At 40.6% G+C, this 12778-nt stretch overlaps 1 protein-coding gene across 10 annotated transcripts in view; it reads right to left on the bottom strand.

The window, feature by feature from the left end:
• The window catches only part of kmt2ca (lysine (K)-specific methyltransferase 2Ca), a 491834-nt gene that overhangs the window by 59322 nt on the left and 419734 nt on the right, over positions 1 to 12778 (bottom strand). For all 10 annotated transcript variants that reach the window (XM_063044443.1, XM_063044442.1, XM_063044440.1 and 7 more), the window contains 2 exons: positions 4511 to 4622; positions 428 to 509 (listed from right to left, as the gene is read on the bottom strand). In XM_063044443.1, coding sequence (XP_062900513.1) covers positions 428 to 509; positions 4511 to 4622 — 194 coding nt within the window. The remainder of the gene's footprint in view (positions 1 to 427; positions 510 to 4510; positions 4623 to 12778) is intronic.

The following is a 12778-nucleotide window of genomic DNA, read 5'->3' as shown; positions in this document are numbered from 1 at the left end:
CCCATCTGACTTGACTGACCTCTGTATTTGACCTCCCGAACTACTTCAAAACACTAATCTCAAAATCCAACATGCAAGAATATTGTAAAATTAATTCACAAAGATGATCACTCAAATTATGAAATTCAAAGGGATGCCAATGTCAATAAAAGGGAACCGAGAAGTTCGAGAGCTATCTGATGAACTGAATTCAAGTTTACTGCAAATGAAGGCAAAATAAAAAAATAAACTAAACCTTCTCATGAGTAGAATGGTCAAATAATTACTTCGTCAAGAAACGCAGAGTGGAACTAAACAAATGGATCATGTGGATTAAAATAAAACAGTTTCAGTATGATATTTTGATGGATGTAAAGGGTAGTTATTGCTGAGATTCAGTAAAATTACAATGCTGTTTAAAACATATCACATCTGGTTAAATAACTACCGAGGCAACTCCTTGGTGAATGGGATTCTGCCCACCATCCCCATTCTGTGGACTTGACATTTGCTGACCCACAAAGGGAAATCTGCAACAAAATAATGAAAGAATACAATTAGAAACACAAGGAAATCGTCAAGCATAACTGACTTTAGAAAGGGGCTATCGAGCTGGTATGATCAACAAAACTAATAAAGGCATCGGTGACTTTAAAAAGAAGTTGATTACAGATTAAGAGGTATCATGGGAGTGAAACAGGCAGTACTTATTGAGAGGCATGCATTCTGAAGCTTTTCATAGAATCGACAATGATAACAAGGCTGCAATCAATTTGTTCTCTTCTGATCTCATGGAACAAAGACAGGAGCCACAGGCCAAGGGAAAAAAAGATGACAGGTTGAATCTTCCTAATTTCTCAAGGGATAGTAGTGAAGTGAACTAAGGTATGGTCAGGATTCGAATAGACGGCATTAGGAACAAGATAAACTGTGTGGCTTAAGAGTGGGGGAGATGAGAATGAAATATAGTGACCATCAAAACTTAATGAAGAAAAAAATTAATGATACAGCTTCATTCCTTGCAAACCAAGGTAAAGAAAATCATTCTACAATTTGCAAAGACAGAAGTACAGGCATGTATTTGCTTTTTGAGGTTATGAGTGACAATCGATGTGAAGGAGAAAAGCATCAACATCTTAGTAAAGAAAGGTACAGATGTTCAAATACTCATTCAAATTTTATATGAAAATCCATCTCTGTGCACAAATTTTAGGCAGTACCAGAACAAGAATACAATTCTTTTGATAAATAGATGGTACTTTGGTAGATTCAAAAAGAACACTAAGTATCTTAGCAAGATGTTACTATGTGCCAAAATTAAATATTACAAATTACATCTGGCTTTTGACTAATGTTGTAATTGTAGGTCAGGAAAGAAAGAAGACTTGCTCTCAAAGCTAGACACAAGAGATTGCAGATGCTTGAACCTGGAACAAAGAACAATCTACTGGAAGAACTCAGTAGATCAAGCACCGCCCATAGGTAGAAAGGAAATGCCAACGTTATACATTGAAACCCTGCATCAGGACCCTTCCTGCAGATTGTTTGCTGCTCCCTAAGGTATGTTAATCTACCTGCAAAGAACTGAACAAATTGAGCAAAAAGTATCTTAGGCAATCCAACATCTTAGTCTCAGTCTGACAAAATACTGAAGTTCAGACATCCCACCTTAGTAATGGCTCCCTGATGCCTGCAAATTATATACAATATCACGGAAATCAATTTTTTTGAGAGCAAGCGAGAGAAAAGCAAGAGAGCGCGAGAGCGAGCAAGGGAGAGAAAGCAAGCGAGAGCGACCACGAGAGAGAGCGAGCGAGAGCACGCCATGGCAGAGAGTTCCAAAAACGTACATCACCCCAAACTACACTAAAGTGTACCCCTGCCTAATAGGGGTCAAAATAATGACAGTGTTGTTCGCTGCACTGTTTGCAATAATGACTTTTCTATTGCCCATGGTGGGTTAAGACTGTAAAAGACGTGTTGAGGTGAGTTTAACAGGTGTCATTTGTTCATTAGCATAGCTAATGTTATTTAAACTAGCTGGCCAGCTGCTAAGGAGCTACTCTACCTCCCTGAAATGAGTTTTTGCAGGATGGGATGTCTGGAAGTTTCTCTTCAATACAAGAGCTTAGCATGGCGTTCTTTGAGGATACAACGAGCACAGCAGATAGAAGGGAGCAGATGGATGTTATTTACTTGGATTTCTAGAAGGTGTTCGATAAGGAGCCACATAAAAGGCTTATCCATAAGATAAGGATGCATAGAATTGGGGGAGATGTATTAGCATATGTAGAGGACTGGTTAACTAATAGAAAGCAGAGGGTTGGGATACATGGGTGTTACTCTGGTTGGCAATCAGTGGTGAGTGGTGTGTCACAGGGATCGGTGCTGAGCCCACAAATGTTCACGATATACATTAAAGATCTGGAAGAGGGGATCGAGTGTAGTGTATCTAAGTTTGCTGATGATACTAAATTGAGTGGAATGGTAAATTGTGCAGAAGATACAGAGAAATTGCAGAAAGATATAGATAGGTTAAGTGAATGGGCAAGGGTCTGGCAGATGGAGTACAATGCTGGTAAATGCAAGGTCATCCACTTTGGAAGGAAAAGTACAAGAGCAGATTATTATTTAACTGGTTAAAAAATAGCAGCATACTACTGTGCAGAAGGACTTGGGAGTGCTTGTGCATGAATCACAAAAGGCTGGTTTGCAGGTGCAGCAGGCTATCAAGAAGGCAAATGGAATGTTGGTCTTCACTGCTAGAGGGATTGAATTTAAGAGCAGGGAGGTTATGCTGCAACTGTACAGGGTACTGGTGAGGCCGCACCTGAAGTACTGCATGCAGTTCTGGTCTTCTTACTTGAAGAAGGATAAACTGGCTTTGAGGGTGGTGCAGAGGAAGTCCACCAGCTTGATTCCAGAGATGAGGGGATTAGACTATGAGGTCAGATTGAGTCACGTGGGACTGTACTCACTGGAATTCAGAAGAATGAGAGGAAATCCAAGAAAGAGATAGATAAGATAGAGACTGGAAAGTTGTTTCCACTGGTAGGGGAGACTAGAACTAGGGGACATAGCCTCAAGAATTGGGGGAATAGATTTAGGATAGAGATGAGGAGGAACTGCTTTTCCCAGAGAGTGCTGAATCTGTGGAATTCTCTCCCCAGTGAAGCAGTGGAGGCTACCTCAGTAAGTATATGGAAGACAAGGTTGGATAGATTTTTGCATAGCAGGGGAATTAAGAGTTACGGGGGGAAAGGCAGGTAGGTGGAGTTGAGTCCATGGCCAGATCAGCCATGATTTTACTGAATGGCGGAGCAGGTTTGACGGGACAGATGGCTGACTCCTGCTCCTATTTCTCATGTTATGAAAGAAAACTTGACATTCCAATTCTGCTTCAGCACCTTGTGATTGTATGTCTCAATACTGTAAAATAATTTTGGTATTATACTGAACTTCATATTCACAAAGCACAAGCTACTGAGAATTCTCACATCATCACAGCTCAGACCTAAATGAATAACATTAGAAATAAAATAAATCCAGTTAATTCTATTTGCAAGTAAAAGATATGTAGTAAAATATCCTATATATTTTAACAGGTAAATTTTCAAATTGTACTAGCAGCATGATTTCAGTAAACCTTAGGGAGCAATTGTATGACAATTGTTTATAGCCCTTTGACTTTGTATTAATACTGAAAACAATCATTAAATGTTCTACCTACTTGGAAAGCTAACTGAGGCATGACAAATTAATGTGTACACAAGTTCAGATCAATAATAATTACTTTGACTGGAATTAAGGGCAGAGCATAAGCAGATTTTGATAACAGTTGTTTCAGGGTGTAGCTGTGTCTTTACTCAAGCTGCTGTGTCAGGAAGAGGCGCAACAAGTGAAATGAAGAGCAGGAAATGCTTCACACTTCACGATGGAAGAGGTCTGTTTTATTGTTTGCACAACTGTTAATATTTCACTATTGGACATACAAATGTGTTAATCTGGCTGAAGCTGCAGAATGCCAAGTGGTGGCGTCAAGATTGATTTCATTGCCAAGAGGGAAGGGGAAACACAACAGACCTATTAGTTAATTAATTTATGTAGAAAGAGATTTAACTATGGATAATAGAGAGCATTTGAAAAGTCAAAGATATTTTACATTTTGGTAATACTGATTGTGCACCACGAAGCATAATAAAGAATACCATGGGTAAAAAATGAACGCACAGATCACATAGTGTAGAATACAAGGACACGTAGAATGGATAAGTCTGCACATAATGTAACAAGGAAATACATTGTTGGCATTACTAGAAGAGTTTACTCAGGTTTTTCTTTGAGAAGAGTAAATACTTTGGTGAAAGCATTACCATGGCCATCCAGAAGATTCTGAGTGAGAGGATTTTGATTAGGAGGAGTATTCAAGTATTAAGGAGCTCACTTTTCAAATAAGTGCAAAATGTGGGTATTTTGCCATGAAGATGATACTAGCATCATTGAGGTGTGACAAGAAGAAGAAAATACTTACCTGTTCATTACTATTGGTGGCATTCCCAAGTTACTTTGGGCCATAACTCTGTTGATTCCCTTTAATGCTACCATCTTTGCTTTCATGATAGGATCAGTGATAGCATCAAAATCTGTAAAATAATGTGACAAAACTTAGCATGATCCAAACAAAAAAGTTCAAGTATATAACAATTCCCTTTCCTCTCCCTCTTCAAAATGACCCTTGTCAACTGGTTTCTAAATGGACATTGAACCCTTGAACACTACCTTACTTTTTTAATATGTTTCTGTTTTTTTGCATGATGTTTAATCTATTCAATATACATATACTGCAAGTGATTTATTATTATTATTATTTTCCTTCTATATTATGTATTGCATTGAACTGCTGCTGCTAAGTTACCAAATCTCATGAGACATGCTGGTGATAATAAACCTGATTCTGATTCTGGACATAGAAGGCTTCAACACCAAAACAAATATCAATCTAAATAGCAGAATATCTGCATTATTATCTCCATTGTAACCTCCTCTCTCAATATCATGAGCAGGGGGCACATCTTATTTTAGACATGAAGCATCATTTCTGATTGGTAAGTAGGTAAAAATGGAACAAAATTCACTCAGATAAATCAAAAATGTACTGGATGCCAGTGTGTACTACGTTAAGACTCCTAATTGCCATTGAACACCTGAAGATGCATGTAACTAACACTATTTCTCAAAGTGAATAACTCAATGTGATTAGACCCAATGGCATTGTAATCATAAGACTTTGATAAATCCTGCAGTCTGCTAAGTATTGCTTCAAGGTCAGGTAGCAAAGCTGATCAGGTGTGGGTCTATCTACTCAAAGAATCAAGGACCTAGAACAGCGGTCCCCAACCACTGGGCCGCGGACCAGTACCGGGCCGCAAAGCATGCGTTACCGGGCCGCGGGAAAACAATATGATTTGGCGATAGGAGTCAGCTGCACCTTTCCTCATTCCTTGTCATGCCCACTGTTGAGCCATTATGCATGCGAGGTCATTACCCGTGCGTCATCCATGTCAGCGCGGGAAGAAGATCAACTCCTCGAGCTTGCAAATGACGGCGGGCTGAAATGTATGTTTGACATAACATCTCTGCCGGCATTCTGGATCTCAAAGTCAAGGCTAAATATCCTGAGATAGCCACAAAAGCACTGAAAACGTTGCTTCCATTTCCAAAATATTTCTGCAATGAATGCAACGAAAACCAAATTGCGTAATGGACTGGACATAAGAAACCCCATTTGAGTATCGCTGTCTCCCATCACCCATCGATGGGACCATCTGGTTGCAGGGAAACAAGCATTCAGCCCAGGGCTCCCACTGATTTAGTGATATTGGTGTGTTGCAATGATTTTATATGTTCATACGGGGAAAATATGTGCTGTGTGTTTAATATCCAAACGTTACTTAAAATGTTATGATGCTATTGACTTACTTATATAACCATATAACCAGTACAGCACGGAAACAGGCGATCTCTGCCCTTCTAGTCCGTGCCGAATGCTACTCTCACCTAGTCCCACCGACCTACACTCAGCCCATAACTCTCCATTCCTTTCCTGTCCATATACCTATCCAATTTTTCTTTAAATGATAATACCGAACCTGCCTCTACCACTTCTACTGGAAGTTCGCTCAACACTTACTTCAAGCTCCCCTGTCCTTCCCTGATAATTGACTTATCGCTATATTCATGCAAGGAAAATATACGCTGTGTGTTTAATACTAAATTTGTTAGATAAACCCTTTCAGAAACGAAATTGAGTGTATTAGCCACTTATCACCTATATTCCAGCTGTGATTAACACCCCCCCAACAGAATCGCCAAAAACGATTTGTAGAAAAAATTGGCACATACATGCATGCGCAAAGCACGCATGCGCACTGGTGCCTGTGCAAGGCTTCATGGTCATTGTAGTCTCTCTGTGTAAACATATTTGGCTCTACTCTTGTCCGTTGGCAACCCTACCCCCCCTCCCCCGGGTCGGCTGGTCCGCAAGAATATTGTCAATATGAAACCGGTCCGCAGTGCAAAAAAAGTTGGGGACCCCTGACTTAGAAGTTCAGTTATTTTTACAAAGGTGACACTGGCATCCCTTTGAATGACTGAGAAGCAAGGGGGAAGATGCCAGAAGGGAGAGAGGAAGGAGGCTAGCTTGAAGGTGATAGGTGAAGCCAGGCAGATGGGAAAGGCCAAGGGAAGGAGGAGGGGACCAGGGGAAAGTAATAGGCAGGTGAGAAGAGGTTAAAAAGTCAGAGTGGAGAATAGAGGAATGGGGGTTGGGGGGAGAGAAAGAATTTACATATCAGAAGGTGACATTGATATTCATGTCATCAGGCTGGAGGCAAACCAAACAGATTATAAATTGTTGCTCCTCCATCTTGAAGGTGGCTTCATCTTCACACAAGGGGAGACCATGGACCAATGTGTCAGAACACGAATGGGAAATCAGAATTAAAATGCATCCCGCTGGGCCGGCTGGTGGCGCAATGACATCAGTGTCAGACTCTGGAACGAAGGTTCCCGAGTTCAAACCCAGTCGGGGCCGCTCCTGAGTATGCTTTCCATCTGCGCCGGGTTGAGTGTCGAGATTGCAACTCGCCCTCGTAAAATAAAGGGAAAAATGCTGCGAAATGTCTGTGTGGGAAGTGGCGCGCCACACAGTCTCTCTCTCTCTCTCACTCCGCGCCTTGTAAAGGCATGAAAAAGACATCATCCCGCTAACATCGTGCACGCACGGATGCACACAAGCACACGCCAAAAAAAATGTATCCTGCTTGTGGTGGATAGTGCAGAGGTGCTTGACGAAGCAGTCCCACAATTTACGATGGGTCTCACCAATTTAGAGGAGGCTATATCGGGAGCACTGGACACTATTTAGGATACTAATTCAGCATACAGCACTATGCCTGAGTACAAGTTAGAGGGAAATGACAAAGAAAAAAAGGTAAACACACTTCAGTCCTAATCAATATTTCTGTCTGTCTTGAAGTCAGACTCTCAACCCTTAAAGAACAAAGTATTAAAGTTTATTTGTGATGAGTTCCAAGGCCAGGTAAGGCAGAATTAGGCTGGTCATCCATAAAAAAAACAACTGCAAGACCACATCGAGAGGCGATGCTAGCCTTGGAGGTACATTACAGCCTAATTTGTCACTCCTTGCAAGGATGAAGGTAAATTATATAGAATTATACAATGAATTGGCACAACTCAGAGTTGAATCACATCACAGAATTTACTAAAGAAACCTCAAAGAGTAACTGAATACCATTTGACACACTGGACAACCTAGACTTGCCGAAAGGGGCAAAAGTCAATGATTAAGGGTTCAATTCAGTGTTTAATGCATGCCAGTGTCACCACAATAATATACCAAACGTTTTAACCACACTGATACCAGCTTTCTATTAGACAAAACAAGTTAAATTCACGACCTTCAGTCAATAAGCCAGAATTACTGACACTATGTTATCTCTGTAGATAGACAGATTATTAATCACGCTGGGTCTTAACACTGGAGTGACACACACACAAATTAGAAATAACCTAGCCCCATTAATAAACTAAGCTAATGTAAATATGCAATTTTACTTTATTCTAAGAAAAATTTGAGGTTAATATTGTAATAATAACTCAAAAACATGAAAGCCACTGATATATTTCCTTCACATAATTTTGTTTAGGTTGTAGCATTCTACGTGAAGTGCAATAATTCTAAAAATTGAACAGGGTGGATTCCGGTTAATTGGGACCAGTACATCTTAGTCCAATTAAGTGGCTCTCTCAATTAGCTGAAGTTTCATGGTAATAGTTAAAAAGGTACAAAAAAGACAAGCTACCATTTAACTGAGTAACAATAAAGTGTTTAAAAGGAATACAGAGCAAATTAAAACGCTATCAATGCTACTACAGAAGTCTAAAACTGTATATGAGATCCTAATTGTTACTGACAGAGAAATTCAACCAGTACAGTATACGTATGAGCTGCGAAAGGTTAGTCTGTAAATAAGCAATACCTATACAAGAGCGACGGATTACACCTAAACCCGAGGGGCTCCAATATCCTTGCAAGCAGGTTGGCTAGGGTTGTTCGGGTGGGTTTAAATAATTTGGCAGGAGGGATGGGAACCAGAGTGATAGTGCTGAAGATGAGGTAGCTGGTTTATAAACAAAGGCAATGTGTAGTGAGACTCCTAAGCAAGGAGAAGCTGATGATAGGGCAAAATTGCAGTCAGCAGGATGAGTTGCAACATAAAAGATGGACAAAATCGAAGAGGGTAAATACAGAATTTAAGTGTTATATTTGAATGTGCACAGTACACAGAAAAAGGTCGATGAACTTGAATAGGAAATGCTAAGACACTCATCAGGTCAGACAGCATCTATGGTAAAGTGACAACAAACATTAAACCTTTTTTTTTCCTATAGATTTTGCTTAAAGTTCAGCACATTTTACATTTTTACGAGGGGTGATTGATAAGTTTGTGGCCTAAGGTAGACGGAGTTGAGTCTATTTTAGAAAACCTAGCACATTTATTTTTCAACATAGTCCCCTCCTACATGTACACACTTAGTCCAGAAGGCGTGGAGCATACGGATCCCTTCTTTGTAGAAGTGGTCCACAGCAGGGGTGACTGATAAATTCGTGGCCTGAGGTAGGAGGAGGTGAGTTATTAACTTCAAACTTTCTGCATTATCACTCAAAGCGTTGAACTGCATGTGCATGTAATGACAGTATCTTGGACTTAAAGGTGGTCCACAGCAGGGGTGATTGATAAGTTTGTGGTCTACGGTAGAAGATGAGTTATATAGCTCTCATTACATGCACATGCAGTTCAACTCTGAGTGATTATGCAGCAAGTTTGAAGTTTCTCCTCATCTCCTTCTACTTTAGGTCACAAACTTATCAATCACCCCTGCTGTGGACCACTTCTGGAGGTCCAAGACGCCAACTTCTACAAAGAAGGGATCCGTATGCTCCACAACCGCTGGACTAAATGTGTAAATGTACGAAAAATAAATGTGCTAGGTTTTCTAAAATTGACTCCTTCTACCGCATCAATCACCCCTCATATGCCCTTCATGTTAATATATAGTTTTAGACCATAAGACATAGGAGCAGAATTAGGCCATCTGGCCCATCAAGTCTGCTCTACCATTCAATCATGGCTGATCCTTTTTTCTATCTCCTCCTCAACCCCAGTTCATAGTCATAGTCATACTTTATTAATCCCGGGGGAAATTGGTTTTCGTTACAGTTGCTCCATAAATAATAAATAGTAATAGAACCATAAATAGTTAAATAGTAATATGTAAACTATGCCAGTAAATTATGAAATAAGTCCAGGGCCAGCCTATTAGCTCAGGATGTCTGACCCTCCAAGGGAGGAGTTGTAAAGTTTGATGGCCACAGGCAGAAATGACTTCCCATGACGCTCAGTTCCTGGCCTTCTCCCCGTAACATGTGATGCCATGTCCAATCAAGAATCTATCAACTTCTGCCTTAAATACACCCAATGACCTGGGCTCCACAGCTGCATGTGGCAATAAATTCCAGAAATTTACCACCCTCTGGCTGAAGAAATTTCTCCACATTTCTGTTTTGAAAGGGTACCCTTCTATCCTGAGGCTGTGCCCTCTTCTCCTAGACTCCCCCACCATGGGAAACATCCTTTCCACATCTACTCTGTCTAGGCCTTTCAACATTCAAAAGGTTTCAATGAGATCCACCCCTCATCCTTCTGAATTCCAGTGAGTGCAAACCCAGAGCCATTAAACGTTCCTCATATGGTAGCCCTTTCGTTCCTGGAATCACCCTTGTGAACCTCCTCTTGACCCTCTCCAATGCCAGCACATCTTTTCTAAGATGAGGGGCCCAAAACTGCTCACAATACTCTAGGTGAGGCCTCACCAGTACCTTAGCCTCAGCATCACATCTTTGCTCCTGTATTCTAGACCTCTTGAAACGAATGCCAACATGGCATCTGCCTTCCTCACCATTGACTCAGCCTGCAAGTTAACCTTCAGAGTGTTCTGTACAAGGACTCCCAAGTCCCTCTGCATCTCAGATTCCTAGATTTTCTTCCCATTTAGAAAATAGTCCGCATGTTTATTTCTACTACCAAAGTGCATGACCATGCATTTTCCAACATTGTATTTCATTTGCCACTTCCTTGCCCATTCTCTTAATCTGTTTAAGTCCTTCTGCATCCTACCTGTTTCCTCCACACTACTTGCCCCTCCACCAATCTTTCTATTATCTGCAAACTTGGCAACAAGTTTCCATCATCAAAATCATTGATATACAGCATAAAAAGAAGTGGTCCCAACACCAACCTCTGCGGAACACCACTGGTCAGTGGCAGCCAACCAGAAAAGGATCCTTTTATTCCCACTTGCTACCTCCTACCAATCAGCCAATACTCTAACCATGTTGGTGACTTCCCTGTAATACCATGGGCTCCGAACTTGGTAAGCAGCCTCAAGTGTGGCACCTTGTCAAAGGCCTTCTGAAAGTCCAAATATACAACATCCACAGCATCCCCTTTATCTATCTTACTTGTAATCTCGAAGAATTCCAACAGGTTCATCAGGCAGGCAGGTTTTTCCTGAAGGAAACCACGCTGACTTTGTACTATCTTGTCCTGTGTCACCAAGTACTCCATCACCTCATCTTTAACAATTGACTCTTAATATCTTCCCAACCACTGAGGTCAGGCTAACTGGTCTATAATTTCTTTTCTATTGCCTTCCTCCTTTCTTAAAGAATGGAGTAATATTTGCAATTTTCCAGTCCTCTGGCACCATGCCAGAGTCCAATGATTTTTGAAAGATCATTTCTAATGCCTCCACAATCTGTAATGCTACCTCTTTCAGAACCCAAGGGTGCAGTTCCTCTGGTCCGGGTGACTTATGTACCTTTAGGCCTTTCAGCTTTTTGAGCACCTTCTCTCTTATAACAGTAACTGCACCCACTTCTCTTCCTTCACACACTACAATATCAGGCACACTGCTTGTGTCTTTCACACTGAAGACTGACGCAAAATACTCATTTAGTTCAGCAGCCATCTCCTTGTTCCCCGTTATTATTTCTCCTGTCTCATTTTCTAGCAGTCCCATATCCACTCTCCTTTCTCTTTTATTTTTAACATACTTGAAAAAACTTTTACTATCCACTTCGATATTATTTGCTAACTTGCTTTCATATTTCATCTTTTTCCTTCTAATGATTCTTTTAGTTACTCTCTGTATGTTTTTTAAAAATTCCCAAACCTCTATCTTCCCACTAATTTTTGCTTTGTTGTATGCCCTTTCTTTTGCTTTTACAATAGCTCTGCCTTCCCTTGTCAGCCACGGTTGTACTATTTTACCATTTTGAGTATTTCTTCAGTCCTGCACCTTCCTCATTTTTCCCAGAAACACTTATTTTTAAAAGAAGCTTCTCATATTATTTGATGAACGTAGCGTAAATAATAATAGATGAACAAAAGATGGAGGTAGATGAAGAAGCAGAATATTAAGGCACATGTACACTCAGAAGCCAAGTGACGCCTGAATGTATTTCTTTATGTTTGTAGGAACTCAGCAGGTCGGGCAGCATCAGTGGAAAAGATCGATTGACATTTCGGGCCGGAACCCTTCATCAGGACATGTTCCGGCCCGAAACATTGATCGATCTTTTCCACTGATGCTGCCCGACCTGCTGAGTTCCTCCAGCGTGTTGTGAGTGTTGCTTTGACCCCAGCATCTGCAGATTATTTTGTGTCTCTATGTTTGTAGTCTGCTGCTATAATCTATACACTTCAAGATTTGATTTGTTGTGCATTCAGAGATGCTCTTCTGCACAGCACTGTCGTAACATGTTATTTGTGTTACTGTCACCTTCCTGTCAGCTTGAACTAGACTGGCTATTCTCCTCTCTCACTAACAAGGCATTTTTGCCTGTAGAACTGCTGCTCACTGGATTTTTTTTTTTGTTTCTTGCACCATTCTCTATAAACTCTGGAGACTGTTGTACATGAAAATCCCAGGAGATCAGCAGTTTCTGAGATACTCAAACCATCCTGTCTGGCACCATCAATCATTCCACAGCCAAAAGCACTTTGATCAGCTTTCTTCACCTTCTGATATTTGGTCTGAACAACAATTGAACCTCTTGAAAATATCTGCATCCTTTTATGTATGGAGTTGCTGCTGCGTGATTGGCTGATCAGATATTTCCATTAACAAGCAGGTGTATAGTTGTACCTAATAC

The sequence above is a fragment of the Mobula hypostoma genome, chromosome 3 (assembly GCF_963921235.1).
Source record: "Mobula hypostoma chromosome 3, sMobHyp1.1, whole genome shotgun sequence".
In the NCBI taxonomy this organism is placed as follows: Eukaryota; Metazoa; Chordata; class Chondrichthyes; order Myliobatiformes; family Myliobatidae; genus Mobula; species Mobula hypostoma.
Note: the sequence above shows the minus strand (reverse complement) of the source record. Positions and strands in the feature narration are given on the sequence as shown.